Below are 26,038 nucleotides of genomic sequence, written 5' to 3'. Positions count from 1 at the left end.
AGGGTGTAACATCAGGGCTGGCGCCATGCGAGGAACTATTAGAAGCTCGTGTTCGAGAACTGAGCATAGCCCTCAACATGAGCACGGCCCTGGCGCTCGCAGAGTTCATTGAAGACGAGGTGCTTGTGCCGCCTATGCCTTTGGAAGTACGTATGTTAATGCTATAAAATGCCGATTCGCAATACCACTAATCGGGGCATCTCTAGTAATTATTATCATGACGACCAGTCTGGCCTAGTGGGTAGGTAGTGACCCTGCCCGTGAAGCCGATGGTCCTGGGTTCGAATCCCAGTAAGGGCATTTATGTATTTAAGTACATATTTATATATTATATATATCGTTGTCTGAGCACCCACAACACAAGCCTTCTTGAGCTTACTGTGGGACTTAGTCAATTTGTGTAAGAATGTCCTATAATATTTATTAATTTTTCATATTAATATAATATAATATAATATAATAAAATAAATCATTTATTTCAAGTAACTTTTACAGACTCATAGATATTGTTAGTATGTACTTATAGCTATGTTAGTTTTTACACTTATCACTATATATACAGAATAAATATAATTAAAATTTGATTAAATAAAATAATGTTTCTAGAAGTACAACATAATACCAAGTAGAGTCTGGCTACTGAAATTTTACCCAAATGTTTGGCGGGAAATTCAAAAAATCTTCGGCTGGTCACACTTTGTGTAGTAGGAATTATAGTTTTGATACTAGAAAATATTTTTGATTTTCTGTGCACACGTAAGGTACCTAAGGATATAACTTATAAGTAAGTTAAATATACGTTGACGTGCACTCAGTCAGCTCACATAATTTCTATAGTCAGACCGTAAAAAGTCTGCAGCGATTTTGCTAGCCCACGCAGTGCAAGTGTCATTTTAAATGTCAAACTTCTATGAAATTATGACGTATACTTAATACTTACACTGCGTGGGCTATCAAATCCGCTGCAGACTTTGTTTGGTGCGACTCTACCACTATGTAAAGTACAGTCAACGATAAACATATGTGTTAACACTTTCTCGCCATATAATATAACCATTGTAACAAGGCAAAAAATGAAATGTAGTACCTATAAATAAGACCTAGCTCGATAATAGAACCGTTTTTCCCCCGAAGGGTAAAAAACGGATATTTAGGTTCCTGCCGAAGCTTGAACCACATTATGAGATAACACCCTTGTAACTCAGCCCTAATCAAGCGAATTCATCAACTAGTAGCGCCATCTATCGCGCCATTCAAGTACTAATGTCGCCCGGTTGCCAGCGCTCGGCTGCTTTCTCTTCAGTACCACATAAGCCGGCAAGGCCCTTAGGTGTGGTTCAAGCTTCGGCAGGAACCTAAATATCCGTTTTTTACCCTTCGGGGGAAAAACGGTTCTATTTAGGTGTCCGTGCCTTCGCTTGAACCACATTATGAGACGTGTTTAAACCTCTGCCGGCGCTGGTCCGGGCGTACTGTGACTGATAATATTTATATCTATGCAAAAATCACATAATAAGAACGTGGGCTTGAAATTTATTCCATATAGATATACTAAAGGATTGTTTGCGTCAAACCTTAACTAGATTTTCCTTATTTGGAATTACCGATAGATGAGACAATTGTTAGCACTGACTGGCAACATAAGTTATCCGTTGCTACTATAAAATTACTTAACTTTTTATATAAAACAACTGTGTAATTATTAGTTGAAAAGTTGTCCCTAAAATCATAATTAAAGACATAAGAAGGTACTTGTAGGTCGTACAATTTTTAAGTGTAACCACTATCTGAAGTAGTAGCTCTGATGCATGTAACGTGAACCACATCGAGTGAGTTTTACACTAAACCCGTCCAAACTACCTCTGATGCTTTCCTTACAATAGCCCACTAGGTGATAAAAAGGTTTTGTTGTATGATGTAATGATATTACTACTACTTATCTACTGCTTACCACAAAAATAGCACTGTCGGCCCATCCACTGTTTAAAAATTTGTAACTAATTGGAAAAGCTTGGGTTCTCTCTGATTTATCGTATTTTCCAACAATTTAATGTAAATTGGTAAGTTGCATCATATGATAGGCCAGATGTAATGTTATATAGGTCTATGTGGACAAATAACCAAATGTTTGTAAGTATAGGTACCCACTAGAATACGACATTGTCATTATTTAGATATAAATAGTTATTGACTAGGTATACCAGGTTTATTTGTTAATGGGCTATCATTACATAAGGACAACATATTCCTTAAATAAACGTGTAAAAAAAAAATTATAAACATGATGTACTTATTTGTGGAAGCCATTGAGATTTATTTCGAATCGAGTACTCCTCTGCCTGAAAGTAGCGTCAGAAAGTGAAGAAGAAAATACAACACTTCATGACCTGCGTGCGACCTGCCATGATGCATGCGTTGCTAACTAGTAACAACTCTCAGCAGTAGATAGTTTCAACTGAGCCGATAATACATCCTACCTTACTGATTAGTTTTAGGCGAGGGTTGCTTTAAAAACAACCATATTAATAGTAATTCATGAATAGATATTAATTCTTTTATGAAAAGGTAGGCCTCCTAGTTCTCCTACCTATTTCAAGTGTCAATTATGAATCACAGATAACTGGAAACATGTCAATTAAGCTGGTGCCGGGTCAACCAAGCTTTTATATTATATGCTTGTCAGTCATGCAAGCGAATGTATTTAACGAATGAACAAAATCACTGACACGCAGGTGACAATCGTATGAAGGCGATGATTATGAATTTAAAGTGATGCTGACAACTCCAGTTGTTGTGGATGACATCTCTCCATGATATTGTGCGTAGACTGAAGATCCGTCTACCATGTAGGATATTTTAGAAGATTTTTTAATCTTTGAATAATTCCAATGCCTTCACCTATAATTTTTAGGCTAATTATAACAAAGGCTTGTAATTGTAGGTTGTTTAATGTTCACTCTTTCTGGTGGTAAGCTGATTCCCAAACTGAAGATTTTATGGTTCGCGCGCTGGTAATGGATTGTACGATGCTTTATTGTTAGACTTAGCACGATTTGTGAGTTTTTAATGCTTTCGTATACATACAATCTTCTATAAGAGTGTAAAAACCTCTTGACTGATGGTGGAAGACTCTTTGACTAAGAAAAGAGTGCAACCTTTTCAAACCAATTGCGAAACTTTCGTAACACCCAGAAAAATTAAAACATTATTATTATTTGTATATGGTGAGAACCAATAAGTTCTTGGCATTATAGCATTGTAGTTGCACAAGCCACGGGTGTCTCATGATATCATCTAATCTCAAGTGCTGCGCCAGCAACGGCGCGCGCGGGCGATGCTGTGGCACAATTCCTGTCAAACCTTAACATGTGTAGACGCATTAATTACCAAATATTAATTTGATTACTTAATTTGTACTTTGAAGCCCCAATCCGCATTAGGCCAGCACACAGTGTTTCGTCTAGAACAAGCTAGGTGGACAAAATTATTTTTTTGTGTTTTTGGGTAGTATTATGGTTAGTATTGCTTAATTAAATATAATTTACTAAAAATTTTAAAATACCATGAAAAAAAGTAAAAAAATTAAAATAAAATATATATTTAAATTAATTATATATTTTTTTGCAAATAAATTATTAACACAATAATAAACAAAATTTTACAGTTCATTAGATACATTATTTTCATAGTATTTACTTTAAAATATACAAAAAAAATAAAAATGTAATATAGAAAATTAATTAAAACTTAACTTATTATTAATAATTAATCTGTTAATTATTAATAACTTATAATCTGTTCTTACTCATGTATTATATCAGAATAATAATTGTTTTCCTTGTTTTGCGTAAGTTTTTTAAAGTTCTTCTGAAGGATATAACACGCTTGTACCTTTTGCATTGGGCAAATAATGATATAATGAATATTTATGATAATCACCCTTCATTGACCACATTTTAGTCTGCTTGTAAGTTTGTATTTGTCGATTTTGACTCAATATAATATGCTAATGCCTCATTAACACTTAGCTGCCTAGAATTCATTGAAGTACCTACTGCTGTCGTAAGAACAAGACTACGTTGGCTTAAGTGGACTTTCTCTAATATTTTTTAACATTTTTGCCGTGTTCTATTTTCTGTCGATCACGAATCAATCGGGATTTCGGCAGCAGTTAAAATATAGGTACATAATTGTACCAGATCTTTAACTCAGCGTTTTTTCCGTTTCAAAAGGGGAACTTTTGAAGTTTAATTTGGGTCTTCCTGCAGGATTAACATTTTCAGACGACGTTGATGCACTTGGTCTAGTTATGTACACTCGTAATTCTATATTTTGGCCATCCATACCACTTTTAAACTTTTCCACAAATTGCTTCTTTAAATCTTGACGCACTATTCCACTTGGTATTCAGTTTTGATGAATAACTGGTTAAAATATTTTTTAACCGTCTCTCAGACTCTTCTTTGAAATCTCGTAACTCATATTTTACCAATATAAACTGATAAAGGTGGAAATTTTCGTCGTTTTTCCCCTTATTTGTCCATTCTTCAAAAACCCCTTCCTTAAAATAGAGAAAACGTGTTCTGCAAAAAAAATGAAAAAAAAATGTTATGCAAATTTCTGCAAAATGAAATATACACCATCATAAAATAGAATTATGCAAGTAAATAATATCAAAAATCTAGACCGGTGTCAAGCGGTGTCAAGTATTTGCTAGTCTATCAAAGTTATAAAATGAAGAAAAAATCATCACGTTTTTAAGTGCATATTTATTGCTCTATACGAGCATTATTACAACTGATATGAACATGTTTTTATGAAAAATATAAAGTGCTTACCTTCAGTTATAAGATCTATTACCAAACCTTTTCATAAAATAACGTTTTACTTGTAAGAGATGTCGTTGAACGCATCACAAAATTGCAACTGATTAAATTGTGCAATTGCACTTACCTCATTAGCTGACTTCTGCACCCTATGGCTCATAAAATTAGAAAGTTAGACATAATCTATTAATGGGTTTGGGGGTTTCAACATGTTGTTTATCATATCTAATGACTCATTAGAGATAATTTGATAACGACTTTTGTCCACCTAGCTTGTTCTAGACGAAACACTGTGCAGCATGGGGACCCTAGCCGAAGCCCTCTCGCGAGTGAGAAGAGGCCTGTGCCCCGTAGTGGGACGTATATAGGCTGAATTATTATTATTAATAATTTGTAGGTACTTTGGTTAGAAATTTAGCAATACAAGGACGTTGTATGATATTTATTGGCTTTCGTGCAATTAAGTTGTGTATCAATTGATTTTAGACTGTTTTTATTGTCGTGAGGGAACCCTAGGGTTAATTAGGCATCATGATGCCCACAAATAAACAATTATTTGATGATCTTGGCCTCTCTGCGACATATTATATTTATGTCACTACCTTGACGTAATCATAGAATAAATAATAGTATGTACTGTAGGTACAGAAGGTTCACTCTCTAACAAAACGCGTCTATTACGACAGATTATGACCGCAAGGTGGCGCAAACGCGAGCAGGTGTCCGTTACATAGCGGTGCGCGGCAGCTACTAGTGCTAGACACCAAAATTGGTGTGGGCCGCATTTACTTGGAGCGACGCGACAAAATCGCGGAGTGAGCTACGCCTGACGTAACACTGATATATGTCTACAGATATCTCATATGCAATGATGTAAGCATATTATCATGAATATATAAATATATGAATTGTAGTTGTCTTCACAACTAATGCTGTAATTCTATTAGCAGCACATCTGCCCTTTAACCAAGACACGATGATTTTGTAGGGTACTACACCTGGAACTCTAATTGATTGCATTGACGATGATGTTTCCAATTACATGCCCTACGAGACTTGTTACAACAGTATGCTGTAAACCCTGGACTACTACCTTTCAGCTAAGCTTGTAGTACTTAGATCTGGCAATGCTGCAATGTCGGCAGAACTAGTGTTGATTTTCAGAGTAAATTGCAGGCTCTATTTAACCGGCGAACATATTTGTAGTCTTGATTCACTACCAGGATCACATTTCGCTTAGATCTTGCATTTTGCCTGAACCACCGTATGTTGTTATTCTTTATAAAATCATGTGAGTACTTCCTTATCTGCCAAGGAAGCCTCTCATCTGGAAATCGAAAGAAGGATATTTCTGGTCCGTGTTCTTTCAGAATCCGGTATCTGCTATCGGTGACTGCCTGCAAATATTTTCTACATATTACGGATAGTATGTACGTTTACGTACGTTGTACATTTGTATGTATATTGGCTTGCTCCGCAGTCCACTTGGTTTCAAAGTTTCTGAAGTGACTTCATTTTAAGTTATCTATTTGGAAAAATTAAACAATTATCGTTTAGATGTAGGTAAAGCCGTGGACCGTGGCTGTTGGTTCGACAGTTTAGTCCCTTAGTCGGCTTCACCTCTAATTCAATACGCGATTTTTCGAAACAGAATCAGTAACTCCACTCTAACTAAACTACCGAAAAATCTTTTCATTAATTCTTTATTTATTTGCATAATTTGAAGGGGTGCTTCATCGTCTACATAGGCATAACATTTACCACTATAGAAGCCGATGTTTCACGTCCTATTTAACAATCATGGGTAACTATGCGGATTGCTGTACTAAATTAATATTGTACTATATAGGGTCCTTTTAGACATTATGTAAAAGCACCTCCTACAAATGCCGTCTGTTTCCGATAGTTATATCACCAGTAGGAGTTCATTTCCTTTGAAATTGAACTATGTAACGTTTACGGTCAACGTTTTATGATGCATGATTGTTATACCGACGGCGCAGGTTGATTGACAAACCGCTGCTTAGATACTCTTCCGAAGTGGAGCTTGTTGCTTACAGCATTAAAAATGCCTTTGTCAGTTCGGTCTCATGGACGGAATGCGATCCTGCCCCTGTGTTTTCTAGGTATTACTCTTAGTTCAGTGGTCTCAGTTTCACAGCTACATAGTAGACGATTTAACCTAAGTAAAAGATTTATCTGTGACAGGTCGCAATTTTTTAGCTAATTGTCAATATTTAGAGATGCTTCAGTATTCCCAAAGACACTATTAAGTCGCATAGTCATTCATCATTTAAGAGAGGGATTTAGTGCGACGATTATACAGTCATATATATCATTAACTCTTTATTTATTTTCAGGTTTAGAGCCGCAATAAAGAGATATCCTTTGTAAGCCTATGACAGAGCCGTTAATGAATTGGCATTATACGTGTATTGGTATTCCTATTTAGAAGCGAGAGCTTTAGTCTTCTTTCCTTCTTTAAAGCTAACGTCAATTTTTCTTCCCTCCCCCTCTCTCTTTTTGGTATAGGATCTAGTTGGGCAAAGTATAACACACGGTTTTTCACTTTGTACTCTTCCCTTTTCACAGTTTCTTAACTGCTATTTTCCATGGCCAGTTAGTCATTCAGTTTAGGATCCTCAGAATGTATATTTTTGGTTTGTTTGGTATCTCACGGCAACTGAGATGGCAGTTATCGACCAAGACCAACATTTGTACACGACCAAGACGGAAACCTGCCTTTTTCCCTGGCAGGTTGAAACAATTACTGTAACTACATTTCGTTATCAATTTCGCGCCAAACCCGCCAATAGAAATTCTGCTGCTCGTCGTTCTAAAAGGTGACACACCATTTGGTCAGCTACAATGATGATGACGCCCACTGACTGGGTCGCACATTGGTTCATGACCATGCAGACCTTAAATGCGAGTCCGGCCGTGCAGACATCGAACGATAAAGCGACCAATAAGACGTCCGCTACCGTATTAGTGGTAGACCATGAGACTGATGTCATTTCAATTTCAATGTCTTTTCAGAGGACGATGCGATATCGTCTCATAGGACGACGCATTAATGTCTCACGATACGACAAAATGTAGTTTTATGGAACAACGCAATGTAGTCCAATAGCCCATAGGACGCAATATCCTCTTACGGGACGACCACAAGATGGTGAAATGTCTTCTCACATGATGACATAACTCATCGCGATGCCTGTCGTATCACAGGATGACGCCTTATTGTTTACAGGACGACGCTTGATGTCCCACAGGACAATGTCATGTCAACTCACGGGACTATGCTATGTCGTCTTACGCAACGACGCTTGTCGTCCAACGGGACGGCGCCATGTGCCATTTATACCCGTAGGTATTCTGTTTATGATGATGGCTATAGGAGCTCACTTAGTCTCATCGCTGGGCCACGGGCACTGAGCGGAATGTCACAAGGTCTTTTAACGAGACGATGCTCGTTGTCTTGCAAGACGCTGCCATGTCGTCTGTCAGGACGATCACGGGACGACGCCATGTCGTCTCACGGAACGACGCATGTCGTCTCGCGGAACGACGCCATGTCATCTTGCGGGACGACGCCTTGTCGTCTTACGGGACGACGCCATGTCGTCTCACGGGACGACGCCATGTCGTCTCACGGGACGACGCCATGTCGTCTCACGGGACGACGCCTTGTCGTCTCACGGGACGACGCCTTGTCGTCTCACGGGACGACGCCATGTCGTCTCACGGGACGACGCCATGTCGTCTCACGGGACGACGCCATGTCGTCTCACGGGACGACGCCTTGTCGTCTCACGAGACACGAGACGATGCTTGTCGTCTCACGGGACGACGCCATGTCGTCTCACGGGACGACGCTTGTTGTCCCACAGGACAAGGCCATGAGGAGTACCCGTGTACTTTTTATGACGGTGCCTGTAGGAAGGTCACTGCGTCTCGTCGCTGGGCCATGGGCACCGAGCGGAATGTCACGAAGTCGGAGATTTTCAAAATATTTTTTCGATTTAAATTTCTCGATCTTTTTAAACTTGCTTTGTAAACGTGTTGCTCGGCTGAGTTACAAAAGCGTACTGTAGAGAAAGCAGCCGAGCGCTGGCAACCGGGCGACATTAGTACTTGAATGGCGCGATAGATGGCGCTACTAGTTGATGAATTCGCTTGATTAGGGCTGAGTTACAAGGGTGTTATCTCATAATGTGGTTCAAGCGAAGGCACGGACACCTAAATACCGTAATATTAATCTATTACCAAAAAAAAAACATAAGTAGGTACTATGCCAAATATGCTAAATGTTAAGTATCAAAATAATTATAGAGCACCAACCTTCTAATTTGTTTACATTTGTTTTGGAGTTGTAAACATTGCAGTTTTTCGTTATACAACGCTATACGTCGACATCACACATTGTCGTAATTATTTACGAGCTTGAATAATAGTTTGCGAACCTCACTCAGTATAGATATTATTAATATTAATTAAAATAAACCCCTTATAAACCGCAAACAATTTGAATGAATGACATAAATTGACAACTGACTTTTAGCTTTTTTTTAAATCATAGACAATTGGTGATACAACAACGAAATATCCGTCAACAATTTTTGGCTAGCCAGACTCTAGCGCTTATTGGTGCTGCTGCCAATTCTTAATTCCGTGTCACCAGATTTATTTTATAACTTCAAAATAGAAGAATTTATAACTGACTAATTGAATAGTCTGGCCAGCGAGTCGTGGCACAAAAAAACGCGGAAATTTCAATAAAAACCGCACCTGGCAATAAAATTACTATGAAATTAAATGACAGCTTGAAACTGACAGCTTATTTGATAGGAAAAAAAGTTGCCATATAAAGAATTTTAAAAAATAGCTTGTGACACGACTCGCTGGCCAGACTCTATCAGCGAAATATTTCGAGTCGACTAAGGAGGCTCTTTCAATTTGTGCTTACAGCCTGGCAAAAAAGAGTAGAAATTAAAAAGTGGCAACACTTAGTGTCGTCCCGTTCTCTTATATAAATTGATTTGAAAGGGACGAGACTACAGTGCTGCCACTTTTTAATTTCTACTCTTTCCTGCCAGGCCGTACAGTCGCCATCAGATATATGGGAGCGGCCAAGGTGTTCACAAATATCTGAACACGCCTCTATTGTCAAGGCGTTAGAGTGCGTGTTCAGATATCGTGAACACCTTGGCCGCTCCGATATATCTGATGGCGACTGTACATCGAATAACATTTATTCCAGGTATTAATAGAAAACGTGAAACTCCACCTAATCGAGGACCGTCCAACCCGCTCCATCTCGTCCCCTCCCCCGCAGCCGCTCGACGTCTTGCTCTCCGCGCTCCGCCTCGCGCGCGACCGGCGCGGCGGGCTGCGCCTCGGCCCGCCCGCGCCGGGCCCGGCCCCGTCCACCCCGCACCGACCCGAACTGGAGGAAGCGAGAGGGAAGATAGACAGCTTGAGTAGAGAAAATGAAGAGTTGAGAAAAAGGCTGATGACTTTGGCTAGGATTGCGGAGGATAACAGAGATTTGAGAGCGTACGTATATTTTTTTTTCTTACGACTCGGCCCTCCTGACACATATCGCGTCCCCGTCTACAGCACAGCAACCGGAGTTGGAGGAAGCTAGACGGAATATTGATAATTTAAGTAGAGAAAATGAAGAATTACGGAAGATGTTTTAGTTTGGGTAGGATCGAGGAGGATAATAGGGATAATAGCGTAAGTATGTTTTTTTCTTACGACTCGGCCTTCCTGAACGTCATCCCGTCTCCATCGACACCGCAGCAACCTGAATAGGAGAAAGGGGGGAAGATTGATAGTGTGTAGTGAAAATGAAGAATTACGGAAGAGGTTGATTACTTTAACGCATTCACTGCCAGGGGGCGTGGCCGTGGAACAAACTTGTATGACGGTGGACGCACATGTGTGTCGGGGGCAGTGAATGTGTTAAGGATAATAGGGGTATGAGAGCGAAAGTATTAATTCGTAAAAACTCGGCCTTCCCTACTCTGACGCGTCCCAGTCTGTAAACTGTGTTACTGTGGTACACCAAATGTAAGAAAAAATGTAGAATCTCGAAAAGTCTTGATTACTGTAGAGGATTGTTGTCAATTGTGTTTCTTTTCATGTTATTCATGTATTAATTTCAGTAAAGCGGAAGAGATGTCGGTGCTACGTCAGTGCGTGCACACGGCGCAGCAGGAAGTCTCCAGCTTGCTGGCCGACAAGCAGGAGTTGCTGGAGGCCGTGCGAGTTTTGCAGGTAAACTGGGGACACTTAGAACGAAGAATTTTGTACATTGAGCCGTTTTTCCTTATCTATAGCCCCAGTGCGAGCGGGACAGCAATATCGAGCAGTCTGAGTCACCCGACTCGATTTGACTTTTTACCCTTTTTCAGAATTAAAAAATATTTTAAATTGTTTATACGACAACGGTTTCACTCACTTGAATTTTTAGTCGCTATTGGCGACATGTTTCGGGCCGTCGGGGGTCCTTCCTCAGGCTCTAGGCAGGTAATATTCAAGTGAGTGAAACCGTTGTCGTATAAACAAATCAAATGTTATATTCAACTCGTGTCGTTCTTAAACGCTTGTGATTGCTTGTATGAACATTTTACACTCATTCACCCACTTTCCATACCCGTCTCTCTCTCTCTTCCTAGCTATCTATCCCACATGGTGGTAGGGTCAGCTTTCCTGCTTAACCTTCTCCACTTCGCCCTGTCCACGACACACCCGTCTATTTCGTATATTGTTTCAGGAGCAACTGGGGGTGCGCGGGAAGAGATAGCGGTCCCGCGGCCGCGCCGGCGGCGACTCCTGCAGCCTCGACTGCACGCACTGCTGCGGCGACACCTAGCCACCACAAGGGTACTGCTCGCACTAGGCGGAACACATAGCCACTATACGACGGTCCTGCTCACACTAGGCGGAACACGTAGCCACACACCCGTCCTGCTCACACTAGGCGGAACACATAGCCATTACACGACGGTCCTGCTCACACTAGGCGGAACACATAGCCACTACACGACGGTCCTGCTCACACTAGGCGGAACACATAGCCATTACACGACGGTCCTGCTCACACTAGGCGGAACAAATAGTCACCACAAGTGCAACGGGTTTAGATTTCCAGAACTTCTACATAGGCCGGCCTCTGTATTCGAGGGAGCGTCGAGAATTTAATGTACGATTCTCACCGATCGGCTGGAGTCGGGACGGGTCGGAACGCATTTTCAATGTACCTATAATGACCGTAGTTCTGTAGAAAGCGACCAACTTTTATTTGTCAAAGTGACTTACACCTTAACACAGTAGCTTTGGTCGCTTTCTGCATTGATAAAGAAATTGAGTTGGTCATTTTCTGCATAACTACAGTCAAATTATGTGTGGCCGAAGCGATGGAATCCGACCGGAGACGTCGGCGTCCACGGCTTGCGGCCATACAAATGTGAAATACGCTACGACTTCGCTCGTTGGATGGGAATCGTATTTAACCTTAAGACCATGGAACTGATGGAACGGTCGCTCGACTTTGATGCCTTTTGCCTACCATACATTTATATGTTTGGTCAGTGTTTGGTGTCGAACTTCCAAGGGATATGAGCAGCACTAAGGCCGCTTATATAAGTTTGCAGGACACCGCGCCGGTCACCCGGCTCCCATGCTCAAGCCATTCAGTTCGCACGCCGAGAAGAAGGGAGCATGAAAACTTATGGGTACATTATTCCGCAGTCAGTTACAATAAGTCAAAAGTTGTTACTAACTGTAATGTAAAACTTCTGCTACACTCATGAAGTACATAATTATATAAAGGATAACACACGTTTTTCAAGTCAACAATTTCTCGGCATGTAACGCTCTATAACGAAGATCTTTGTCGAAAAAACAGTATCAAAAATTAAGTATAAATATTTCAATTAACAATGGGATTAAAATTAAGATACATAAAATGTCCCGAGTGAGATTAACGCTAATAAAACGTATCGTATTTAGAAATATAGAATAACCATTCCGTAGTTTGTAAGTGGACGATGCTATTCAGAAAGGACTCAATGAATTTTCGAAGTTTGAATGTAATTTTCTGTATAACATCATTCACTTGGCTGATTTATAAATTTTGGATTGAAATTTTGAGTATTGACGTTTCATCAGTAAAATATTAATATTCCTTTCCAAAGGACGATATACATACTATATATATACGTATAGAACTTATTGCAGAGCAGAGATCCAAAAAGCAGAATAATTGGCAAAAAATGTAGACAGTTGAAACAATGGGGAAAAGTATGAAATTGTAGTTAAATACTTATATCCTCTAGCCGCCCAGAGACCTATAAAAAGGTCTCCTGTTCCATTCTAATTTGAACTTTGTGTTGACAAAATAAAATTTCATTTTTCTTGGCAAGGTTTGACGTATGGGCGGCTAGAGGATATTAATGTGAAATATGGTGACTCCAGTTTGAGGTTAATGTTAGGAGCATTGTGCCTACATCTTTGCGTTTTTTCTGCTGCATTTTGGACCTGAAATCAGTATTCATCGTGAGCCAACAAAAAAATCTTAATAGTGATGCCATTGTTTTTACAATCTATAACCGTCAAACGTGTGTGGCATGTTAGTCATTATATTAATTATCAAAATATGGTGTTTATCAAATATCGGTCGAGGTTAGCAAATGTGATCGCAGATATTTTATACTTGCGTACTTATAGCGTGCATTTATTATTGAAAAGTACTTTAATGTTACAATGCGAGAGTTTCAGAAATAGCGGAGTTTTGGGGGGAAAATGTGTATACCTGGCGACACTGGTACAAAAGTGTTCAAACTGTTGCCAGTGTTGTGTTTCTGAAACTGACGCGGTTCCTTGTATGTATTTGTTAAAATGTTTCTACCCATATTCAAAGCGCATTATGTCAAAACGTTGTATGCATTGTATTATTGGAGCAAACAATTATTTCATATGCATGATGGAGCCTTATGTCTATTGATATTAGCAATTGGTAATACTGATTTATTTGTTGAACTCAACTGACGTTTTTTGGCCCAGTGATTTGAATAGGTGTTCTAGTTAATTTTACTATGGTGTTAGTTATATGTATAGGTGTCAGTGTTACTATTTTATATATATTTAGTAAATTACTTGTTTTATTAATTTTTTGAACAACTGGCAAATGTCATTATTTTTCCAACATGAGGTACAGCAAAGAGATTAGTATTGCGATATAGTCTGGCCCGTTTAAGTGCTTCTAGCCAAGCTATATGAAAGTTTCACTCACACAGATATTAACTTTCATACAACTTACCTAGAAGTTTTTAAACAGGGCTTTTGTTTTATGTGACACCAAACATTTCCTAGGCTAAGATTTTAAGTATAAGGGACAGATTATGGCCATATACATATTATATATTTATTATATGTATGTATAGATATTGTGGTAGCGTTGGTTTGTATGTAAAATAGTTTCATTTAACACTGGATATTTACTCTCTTTAAAATGTATATGTTATTGCAAAAAAATAATGGATTTTTGCTGGGTGAGTAATGTGTGCTTAGAACTCTCTAGACGTCTTTGGAAGAATTAAAATTAATGTATGTGTAAAAAATTATTAGATATTATTAGGGAAACTAAGTAACCCAACCCATTACAGCATTTAGTTATTTAGTTCTTTTAAGGTTAATACGTGTGGTTGCCTGGCTGGCCTTCATATTAGGGCTTGTTAATTTACACATTGATTAGTGTTAATTGCAAGTTCTTACATTCGCTACCTTTCCTTGCGTTTAGTGGAACTCGTATTGAATACTAAGGTCTGATTACCCTACCCTACCCTAAGCCGCGCAGAGGCCTATAAAAAGGTTATTCCATTCTAATTTCAATCTTAATTTAGACAAATCAAAATTGCATTCGTATTGGCAAGTTTTGATGTCTGGGCGGCTAGAGGTTATGACGGCGCGCGAACTCGCATGCGATTTGCATTGCGGACTGTTGGTTACCTCCAATTCAACTGACCGATCAAAAACCGCAATGTAATGAAACTCGCATGCGACTTCTCACATCGTCTAAATAAGCCCTAATCAATGTGTGAACAGAGGGGCTACCGCCAAAACCGAAATTCGCAAATTGCGGGGATCTTTCACTTTTACTCCAATGAAGGCGTAATTAGAGTGACAGAGAAAAATGCCCGCAATTTGCGAACTTCGATTTTCGCGGTTATAGCCCAGGCTCTCCAATGCGAAGGCCAGCTGTACTATCCCGCAGCCACATTTGACCATAGTACTCTTTATGAAATTCCATGTATGCCCTTCTGTAGGACTGAAGCCGACCACTGACTAACAGTCCGCCGGACGGTATCGGCCTGTCAGTTCTTCGGAACTGTCAAATTTTTGTTCTAACTGACAGACCGATACCGTCCGGCGGACTGTTAGTCAGTGGTCGGCTTAATATGGTCGGCTCTTTATCATTTGCCTGTCACGTTCTATCAAATATAAGTGCGAAAGTGACGCATGGCATGACAGGTGATAAAAATGCGACCATGATACCCCTGTTGATGTAAACTACATTAATTATGTATATTAGGTGTAGTATTCAGTATTTTTTCCAAACGTCTAGAGAAGGTATGCGAGGAATTTTACTTTGACTTGTGAGTACATACTTTTTGAAGTGTATGCTTTAACAATTCAAAGGAAACTCTATGACCCAGTATTAGAGATACATACTTATACATCTCCTGTATGACTGTGTAAAGGAATTTAAAAGCGATATTTTCTCTGATACAAGGACAGCTTTTGGTGTATTTGTAATAAATATTATCGGGATTGGCAAAAAAACTTACAGATGTTATAACATTCGTTATGTTCGTGCCAACAAAGCACAGTGTATTTTTTTAAACAATGTTTGTATATAAGTCTTTATTAAAAATGTAGTATTTCTTTTCATTTTTACTATGGACTGTACATATTCTCAGATTGGGATTATTAGTTATAGTTTTTCGTCTATGGCTCTCATGATGATAATTAATAGGTATCAATTTTTATGAAATTAATGAAATATTCCGTATGATATATCATCACGATTCAAAGTTTTCTTGGTATGACTAAAAGTGTACCTACAGAAATTTTAAATATATCAATCAATATACAAGAATAAAACTACAAAAATATTTATAGCGTTAAATAAATGCATGCGGTTAAATAAAATCATGTGTACTTATACATATTATTCCCATTATGTTTTGTCATATGTATTTTTGTATATATTTTTGATGTGTTAGTCTTAAAAATCTTGTGCCTGTATATGTAAAGTTATTTAGATATTTAATATCCGCTTCATACTTATTCTATGCTGCATCTGTATGTTAGCTGTGTAATCACTCATATATATCGAATACAAAACATCACATCTATGCAAAAACAATCCCTTGTCCCAAATTGTTGTTTTCCATTATTTACTGTTTCCATTTTATTTCGTTTTTATATTGAACCTGTTTTTACCTTATGCATAATATAATATAAATTCCATTTTTGAACCATTTTAATGTATAAACAAGAAACTAAAACTGTTGTTGTGATCTATTTAATTACAGAGGAATTGTTAAAATTAAATTGAATATCTACGTCAAACTGTTTTTTTTTTTACGCTGCCCGTACACGGTTTTATAGACTACTATGATCTAAAAGAACGTATGTAGATGTATGTAATGTATTGTAGTTTCAAGGCTTCAGTTAAATTTAATGCTTATAAATGTATTTATTTACGTGAGTAGACTGTTCTGAGCGGAAAGAGAAGAGTCGTGGAATATAAGGGAACCAATACATCCTATGACTCTTCCACAGAGACTACCTATTTTTAATTTAGAGCTAGGTATTAGACAGAACGTCTGATAAAACATGTTTATTTTTTTAACTCCTTCATTTGGTGCTGGCTGATGAGAATATGTAAGTCTCATATTCTTTTCAATATCCCTCCAAACTAAAGTAATAATTTGAACATGGCAACATTATCTCTCTAACAATGTTGCAGATGTACGACAGAAAACGATGTTAAAATTGTTATAAAGAATAATCATTCTGTTTATCGGCGTAATATTGAACATATTTATGTAATAATTTGCTTACACTGCTTAAAAATATAACCCTCGACTTCAATCAAACAAATTAGAAATTAAAATATATTGAAAAACACAACACGAAAATGAATTATCAGCTTTTATATTAGTTGCAGCCCATCGACACCCCATACTATGATAAACTATGAACGTACTTGTTACCAACATTGAGGCATAGAAATAATCTTATCGAATTAAAATGACTGTTGTTGCATTTTGGTAGCACATACCATACTTGCTTTCAACTTAGTCGTATTATACTTACTTTTCTTTAGGTTGGTATGATCGGTAAAACGTCAACCGTCATTTTAAATTTTCGTGACAGCGGTAATATTAAGTGATTATTTTTGGTAAAAGACAAAATTATTTTCTCTTTTGCTTAAATGGGGGGCAAATCTTTGCGAAAATGTGAAGTTTGTGGGGTCAGGCGTGTAAGAAGATTAACGTCTGATATATTTTTGGCGAGATTTCCGCTTGACCCCAACAGGTCGATAAACTGATGTTTTATGCGATATTTTCATTTTGAGTCGTTACCAGATACTAATTTAATTAGTTTGGAGCAGTTTTTATCGTTTACAATCCTTGATTAAAACGAAAACATTCTGTGAATAGGTTCTTCTTGTAAAAAACTAGGTAACCTAAGGACACGAATAGTGTGCGAACAACTTGTCGATAATCCCTTTATTTCAGATGTCGATTATGGGTAAAGTTGACCGGCAACGAAGATTTGGTATATTTACCCATACAAAGATTAAACGAAAATAAATTTATTTGTGGAGATCATTTTCCACCAACTGCCTTCAACAAAAATGGAAACAGGCTAAAAAGGAATGCGGTACCAAGCCTAAATCTCAAGGCGCCCCTCTCGGACGAAATTCTGTCGTCATTCCCTATTGTTCCAGAGTTTGAAAAACCGGGCAAGTGCGAATCGGACTCGCGCACAAAGGGTTCCGTACCATAATGCAAAAAAAAAAACAAAAAAAAGCATAAAAAAAACGGTCACCCATCCAAGTGCTGACCACTCCCGACGTTGCTTAACTTTGGTCAAAAACGTTCACGTTTGTTGTATGGGAGCCCCATTTAAATCTTTATTTTAGGGGAGGTCACGAAAAACTCACGATAGATCACGTTGGGGGAGGGGGGATTTATGCGACTGTGGACTTAAAGGAAAAATGACGGTTTATAAAAATGTCCACTCGGATAATTTCCTCCCTGTATAATTTTGACTAGTTATATGTTTGTCGAAGTATAAAAATGACCCTTTTTTATTGTCTCAATATATATTTGGTGGAAAATATAATTGACAAAGTATAAAAATGACCATTAAACTTTTAAGATGCCGCGGCGATATCCCTATGCTCGTTTTGTCCATAGTAGATATCCTATAAGAATCCTTACACCAAAAACCTCACCAAATATCACCAAGGAGGAGGGGGGGTCAAAAAGTAGCCGAAAATACCTCGCGTGATTTGTGCACAACCCCTTATTGGTATTTATAATTTGTTACTGATTTTTAGGGTTCCGTACCCAAAGGGTAAAACGGGACCCTATTACTAAGACTTCGCTGTCCGTCCGTCCGTCCGTCCGTCTGTCACCAGGCTGTATCTCACGAACCGTGATAGCTAGACAGTTGAAATTTTCACAGATGATGTATTTCTGTTGCCGCTATACAAATACTAAAAACATAATAAAATAAAGATTTAAATGGGGCTCCCATACAACAAACGTGATTTTTGACCAAAGTTAAGCAACGTCGGGCGTGGTCAGTACTTGGATGGGTGACCGTTTTGTTTTTGAATTTTTTCCGTTTTTTTTTGCTTTATGGTACGGAATCCTTCGTGCGCGAGTCCGACTCGCACTTGCCCGGTTTTTAGGGTTCCGTAGCCAAATGGCAAAAAAAACGGAACCCTTGTGAATTCGCCATACCTGTCTGTCTGTCTGTATGTCTGTCTGTCTGTCCGTCCGTCCGTATGTCACAGCCACTTTTTTCCGAAACTATACTGTTGAAACTTGGTAAGTTGATATATTCTGTGAACCGCATTAAGATTTTCACACAAAAATAGAAAAAAAAACAATACATTTTGGGGGTTCCCCATACTTAGAACTGAAACTCAAAAATTTTTTTGTCATCAACATATGGGTGTGGGGTGTCTATTGATATTGAGGTTTCTGATATCATTTTTTTCTAAACTGAATAGTTTGCGCGAGCCGCGAGAGACACTTCCAAAATAAGAGAATGATAAATCTAAAAAATATATATGATGTATATAAATTACCATTACCAAATCGTAAACCGCTATTGTATTATGTTACTTGCTGGTACGGAACCCTTCATGGCCGAGTCCGACTCACACTTGGCCGCTTTTCTTTAACTAAAATCAGGCAAGTAAATTAAAATGTTTGATTATGTTACAGTGGTTTCTGCTGGAAGTGTCTCAGGACAAAAACGCAAACTAGGAGGTAAAAGATAAAAATAATACTTTAATTATATTTTTATTTTTTGACTTTCGTTTGAATTGAATATAACGTAATTTTACAACCTTGTTTAAGGTGAAGATGATGATTCCACAAATTCAAAACGAAATAAGGGTTATGGCCCAAACAGTGTGCCATCGACCTCAACTTACGAGATTTCTGATAAAATGGCACCACATCATTCAGAAATAGGTATTAAAATTTTATTAGTATTCATAATTTGCTACCTTTTTTTAGGGTTCCGTAGCCAAATGGCAAAAAACGGAACCCTTATAGGTTCGTCATGTCTGTCCGTCTGTCTGTCCGTCTGTCTGTCCGTGTATGTTACAGCCACTTTTTTCCGAAACTGTAAGAACTCTTGAAACTTGGTAAGTAGATGTATTCTGTGAACCGCATTAAGATTTTCACACAAAAATAGAAAAAAACAATAAATTTTGGGGGTTCCCCATACCTACTTAGAACTGAAACACAAAAATTTTTCTTTCATCATACCCATACGGGTGGGGTGTCTATGGATAGGTCTTCAAAAATGATATTGAGGTTTCTAATATCATTTTTTTATAAACTGAATAGTTTGCGCGAGAGACACTTACAAAGTGGTAAAATGTGTGTCGTCCCCCCCTGTAACTTTTAAAATAAGTGAATGATAAATCTAAAAAAAAATGATGTACATTACCATGCAAACTTCCACCGAAAATTGGTTTGAGCGAGGCCTGGTAAGTATTTTTTTTTAATACGTCATAAATCGTAAACCGCAATTTTGTTATGTTACTCGCTGGTACGGAACCCTTCATGGGCGAGTCTGATTCGCACTTTGCCGCTTTTTATTCTTAAACTGAATAAAGGCAAGTACATAATTTAATAATGTTATGTTACAGTAGTTTCTGCTGGAGGAGTCTCAGGACAAAAACGCAAACTAGAAGGTAAAAGATTAAAATAATACTTTAATTATTACTTCCCGGCCGCCTAAACTGGGCTATAACCGCGAAAATCGAAGTTCGCAAATTGCGGGGATTTTTCTCTGTCACTCTAATTACGCCTTCGTTGGAGTAAAAGAGAAAGATCCCCGCAATTTGCGAATTTCGGTTTTCGCGGTAGCCGCTCCAGATAACGTACAGCTTGGCAAAAAAGAGTAGAAATTAAAAAGTGGCAACACTCTAGTGTCGTCCCTTTCTAACCAATTTATATAAAAAAACGGGACGACACTACAGTGTTGCCACTTTTTAATTTCTACTCTTTTTTGCCAAGCTGTAATTCAAGACCAAAAAAAGTAAGAAATGTTGCCACTTTTTTACTAGCGCGTCTTGTATTTATGTACAAATAAGTAACTAAAAGTACTTTTTTAAATAGTAGGAGTAAAATTACTAATGAATAAATTATCTTAACATGATTATTTATCAAAAGGAATTTACAATTTTACAAACAAATTATTGCAGTGGCAACATTGTCATACTTTTTTTGGCCTTGAATTACGTTTTGCAGTATAGGCGTTCAATTTTGTATGAAATTCCTTTACAGTTCTCTGGAGTTGCTCCGCCCTAAACGTGATACTTCGAAGCCTGATATAACGCCCGGAGCGACGACATTTCATTGCATGTTTGAGAAAAAATTGTTATTTTCTCAAACATACTTCGAAATGTATGCGTTAATATCATGAAATGAAGACATGAAGTTGCTCATTTGCTCGTCTCAACAAGATCTTTGACACAAGATAGTACTCAGGGTCTGATGATGGAGCCGGAAGGTGGTCACCGGTACCAATCAACCATGCAACTAAACCACTTCGTGTTTAGGCTCGTTTTATTCGTCTCAACAAGATCTTTGACACAAGATAGATAGTACTCAAGGTCTGATGATGGAGCCGGAATGTGGTCACCGGTACCAATCAACCATGCAATTAAACCACTTCATGTTTAGGCTCGTTTGATTTGTCTCAACGTGATCTTCGACACAAGATAGTACTCCGGGTCTGATGATGGAGCCGGAAGGTGGTCACCGGTACCAATCAACCATGCAACTAAACCACTTCGTGTTTAGGCTCGTTTTATTCGTCTCAACAAGATCTTTGACACAAGATAGTACTCAGGGTCTGATGATGGAGCCGGAAGGTGGTCACCGGTACCAATCAACCATGCAACTAAACCACTTCGTGTTTGGGCTCGTTTGATTTGTCTCAACAAGATCTTTGACACAAGATAGTACTCAAGGTCTGATGATGGAGCCGGAATGTGGTCATACCAGTTCGTTTTTAAACCCTCGTTGATACAAACTTTACAACCTATAGGTACCAAATGCAATGACGAAACATGTAAATAAGCGAGTACCTATAATTTCTTTCGAGTAATATACCTTCATAAGTACGAGTATGGGGCTATTAATAAATTACGTCGTTTCAAATGGAAGGAGGGGGGGGGGTCTGGAGATCGGATGATGTAGCATGACGTAGGAGGAAACAGAGTCATCCGAAGCATGAGTTTTGGATGATTTGAGGGGTGGGGCCCCGGTCAAAAATCGTCAAAAATAGATGACGTAATTTATGAACAGCCCCTATGTACATTTGCACTGCATTTAGTATTTTCGTACTTACCAAATAACAGTTTTAGGACTTTAAAAGTTAAGTACAGTTAGTGTTGTTATGGTTGATTTCAATATGCTTCGCGAAGGATCAAGAATGTTTAATCCATCATTGTAGTGCGAGTGTGGTAGAAGGAATCGGCATACTGAGCACGCACGGCCTGCCGCAGCGCGTAAAATACCTAAACTCGCTCAACCCCGAAATGTAATAGCGCTCTTAACGCCTTCTCGTAACTCATGAGGTCCTGGTAATTGCTCCGCTCTAAATTAAATTTTTAGACAGTTGTTTTCTCGATTTTGGCCACCGTAGCCTATAGAGACTAACAAGCAACGCTAAGTGGTTTTCGTAATCTATGGATGTTGCTATATTAAGGGTGTCACATGCGCGTTTCTGACTTATGAAGCAATTGTTTCTACTTTACAACCTAAAATAAATAATTTCCTTCATTACTTAGTAGTTATTTTAATTATAATATTTTCTTATAACGTTTTTAATTTATTAAATTTTTTTTATGCAATGTTTGAGAAAAGCACTATACAATCCTTGGCCGGAACAGAGATTGCAAGACTCGCTTTATCCGGCCTCGTCTACGACCCAGCCGTCTACCGCAATCCTGCAATCCCTTACTTCACGGCCTCTGTAGTAATGTACTATTACGAATTACGATACAAGTGCGGAAAAGAGGAAATTAGAAATATCGTTTTAAATCTACACGAGTTGCTAATTACCTATTCGCACGTGTATCGTACAACGTTTTACAGTACATATGGCCCTTTAAACTTTTGACATCGCACGAAAAGTGCTATTTTACGCACTAGTGCGGGAAAATAGGACCATATGTACTGTAAAATATATTTTGTGACTTTCCTTTAAATATAACGTAATTTTAAAATCTTGTTTAAGGTGAAGATGATGATTCCCCAAGTTCAAAGCGAAATAAGGGTTATGATCCAAAGAACGTGCCATCGACTTCAACATACGAGATTTCTGATAAAAGTACACCAGGTCGGTTAATAGTTATTAGTATAGTTATTATTAATTAGCGACCCGCCCCGGCTTCACACGGATTAACAAATGATACATAAATCTTCCTCTTGAATCATTCTATCTATTAAAAAAAAACTCTTCAAAATCCGTTTGCCCCATTTGTAAAATGTGTCCCCCCCCCCCTGTAACTTCTAAAATAAGAGTATGATAAAACTAAAAAAAAATGTATGTACATTTACTATGCAAACTTCCACCGAAAATTGGTTTGAACGAGATCTAGTAAGTATCTGCATGACGACTTCCCTAACCCTTTGAAATACGCTGAACTCAGCTAAAAAAAATACAACGAACACCCGACGTGATGACCTAAGGGAATAAAAGGATTAATTTCTTACACATTACTCTTAATAACTAAATTATAGATCAATGTAAACACTTCCTGACTTCACTGACTCTAATATTAAACAATTCACATTACAGAAAGACGTTATGTACGTACAAATTACATTAACATACGTCATTTATGAATACGATTAGTAAAAGTTTTTAACTAGATGACGTATGTGTCACCTTATTATAATTAACCTATGCCCTTTTAATACGCATTTGCAACAGAACTCTTTGTTTTAGCTAACGTACTTATGATAAGAATCAAGTATCCTAAGAGCGGCGCCGAAAAAAAGGCAACATGAAACCAAAACTATGATTTTGTGTTTATATTAGGTCGGTTTCAAAGAACTTATTGCGACGTGTGAATATATTTTTAGGGATCCGCATTCAAATACTAGCTATTTGTAAGAAGCTGTTACAGCATACATACAGACAGGCAGCGGGAAGCGACTTTGTTTTATACTATGTAGTGATGAACAATTTGTTACTAATCATAATTATTATTATTAACAAATCATTTTGTTTTAGATGATGCTTCGACTTCAAGGGTAAAAACGAATAAAACCACAGATTGTATACGAGGAACACCGCCAAAATATGGCTACAGCAACATAGAAATGACTCCACGAAAAAAAAAACTTGTAAAAAAGTTGCAGCGAACACAGTGTTTGTTATCATCACTCTCAAAAACATCCGTCGATTTGGACAAATTAGATTCCGATTTTCTGAAAAATGTTATATCAGACTCTCTGAAAAATCAAGCCCGGAAACCTAGAGGCAAGCGATGGAATTTAATGAACAAAATTTCTGCTTTACAAATTTTTAAAAGGTCACCCAAGACATACCGTTTTCTGCAGCATATAATGCCTTTGCCCAGTGTTCGAACAATTCAACGCTTACTTAAAGCTGTAGAAATTAATCCTGGCATTAATACCTCAACTCTGAAAATGTTAAAAGAGAAAGCTTCAACTATGTTACCAAATGACAAAATCTGCGCGTTATTGTTTGATGAGATATCATTAAAAAAGCGGCTAATTTACAATGAATGTTCAGATAAAGTTGAGGGATATGTTGACTACGGATCTGGAGAATACCGCGGAAGGAAAAACGAGATAGCAGATAAAGCTCTAGTCTTTATGCTTCAAGGAATTCGCAACAAATATAAACAGCCATTGGCGTTTTATTTCGTTAAAGGCACTATTTCCTCAGAAAACTTATTGAGTATTATCAAGGAAATTATTGCCACTGTTGAAGATATTGGTTTCACAGTCATCAGTACGGTTTGTGATCAAGGACCGACAAACTGCGGAGCATTAACATTGCTCAAAAAGTTATCACATTTACCGTCTACTGCTAACTATTTTCTTGGCCGACTTTTCGGGATCTAGACGATTTCGTTATATATAATGACGAAATTACCTAGCACCTACGCCGCCGCCGCCGCCACTAACAAGTTCCTGTTACCAACTTGGTCGACATCCGCATAATGCGGATGTTGAAAATAATGCGGATGTTCCGCGGATGCGGATGTGGATGCGAATATCCGCAACATCCCTGATGTAAACTATTGAAGGTCCATTATTTAGCCTCAGTAAGAAGTTAATATCACACAAAATATTGCAGGTCGCATGGATTTTGAGCCATCTGAGGGCAGGTACCTGGCTTACCCCAACAACAGGGAAGTGACCTTATTGGAGTATGAGACTTGGGGACAAAGGATGACATTCACACACAGCTCAGTTAGTATTATTTCACTAACATGAGACTAATGTACATTACAATGCACATATTCGTGCAACCTAATTTGAACCTTCCATGAACCAAATAAAGTAGCATTTCTTTTGTTTCATTGTTTTTTAAGACAAACGAAATTCGTTCTAATTTACTTATCAAATAAGGTTCAAATTAAATAATTGAAAACTTTATATGGTGGATCTTAGAGGTTAATGCAGTCTTTCATTTTGCAATATATTGTTATTGTAATTGGTAAATATTGAACAAAGTCTGATGGTTTTCTACCTGAGGAAGAGGCATAGGGCCAGGTGGGACCTCCATACAATTCAATGGACTTTGTGCACAAATTATACTGGAATACATAATTGTTCACTCTTTCCAATAATATATTGGATTATAAAGGAGCCTACTTAACAGTGGCGGCGCGTCCATTAAAGCCGATTCCCACCGGCTTGCCTGTTTTTGGACGTTCGAGCTGTAAAAGAAATATGTAAGCCAAATTTTATTAGCCCCGGCTTGCCTACGGATATGTTTCACGCGCCGCCCCTGCTACTTAAGCCAGATTTTTTCTACGATTTGAAGTTGCGATTGTTAGATTTGTTAGTTAGTATTGCAATTGTATATTTCAGATAAAATGTGCAATATCCCAATGTCGCTTTTCACCATGTGGTCAATATTTGGCGGCAAGCACCATAGCCGGGCAGATAGCGGTGTGGGAAGTACAGTCCGGTACTTGCACGGGCATCATCGAGCATCCCACATCACATAATGTTACAGCGATAGCATGGAACCCTAAAGGTAATATTATAATTAACTAAGAAACTTTTCGTTTTTATTATCATTATAATTTTCTTTTCTTGTTCTTTTATTTACGCTGTTGGTACAGTACGGATGTCTACCGTCTCCAATTCTCCCTCAAT

The 26,038-nt window shown here is 38.1% G+C and overlaps 4 protein-coding genes across 9 annotated transcripts in view; 2 read left to right on the top strand and 2 right to left on the bottom strand.

Annotated features, from left to right (window-relative positions):
* The window catches only part of LOC134670896 (bridge-like lipid transfer protein family member 3B), a 73,595-nt gene extending 59,969 nt beyond the window's left edge, over positions 1–13,626 (top strand). The window contains exons 25-28 of the mRNA XM_063528715.1: positions 3–146; positions 10,090–10,385; positions 11,000–11,111; positions 11,611–13,626. Of these exons, the coding sequence (XP_063384785.1) occupies positions 3–146; positions 10,090–10,385; positions 11,000–11,111; positions 11,611–11,640 (582 nt within the window). The 3' untranslated portion in view covers positions 11,641–13,626. The remainder of the gene's footprint in view (positions 1–2; positions 147–10,089; positions 10,386–10,999; positions 11,112–11,610) is intronic.
* The window catches only part of LOC134670921 (uncharacterized), a 236,359-nt gene that overhangs the window by 5,559 nt on the left and 204,762 nt on the right, over positions 1–26,038 (bottom strand). The window lies entirely within an intron of this gene.
* LOC134670912 (SWI/SNF-related matrix-associated actin-dependent regulator of chromatin subfamily E member 1-like) overlaps positions 1–26,038 on the bottom strand; it is a 382,337-nt gene that overhangs the window by 283,824 nt on the left and 72,475 nt on the right. The gene's annotated exons all lie outside the window — the stretch shown is intronic.
* On the top strand, positions 19,515–24,772 carry LOC134670475 (uncharacterized). The gene is made up of 4 exons (XM_063528302.1): positions 19,515–19,624; positions 20,311–20,355; positions 22,911–23,012; positions 23,913–24,772. Exons 1-4 carry the CDS (start codon positions 19,600–19,602, stop codon positions 24,770–24,772), a joined length of 1,032 nt encoding a protein of 343 aa, XP_063384372.1. The 5' UTR covers positions 19,515–19,599.

Source organism: Cydia fagiglandana, chromosome 14 (assembly GCF_963556715.1).
Source record: "Cydia fagiglandana chromosome 14, ilCydFagi1.1, whole genome shotgun sequence".
NCBI lineage: Eukaryota > Metazoa > Arthropoda > Insecta > Lepidoptera > Tortricidae > Cydia > Cydia fagiglandana.
The sequence above is the reverse complement of the archived record's forward strand: the minus strand, read 5'-3'. Positions and strand labels throughout refer to the sequence as shown.

Coding starts and splice junctions, on each gene's coding strand:
- LOC134670475 (XM_063528302.1), top strand. CDS start 19,600: ATGGCACCACATCATTCAGAAATAG. Junction 19,625..20,310: donor ACCACATCATTCAGAAATAG/GTATTAAAATTT, acceptor GTTATGTTACAG/TAGTTTCTGCTGGAGGAGTC. Junction 23,013..23,912: donor TTCTGATAAAAGTACACCAG/GTCGGTTAATAG, acceptor ATTTTGTTTTAG/ATGATGCTTCGACTTCAAGG.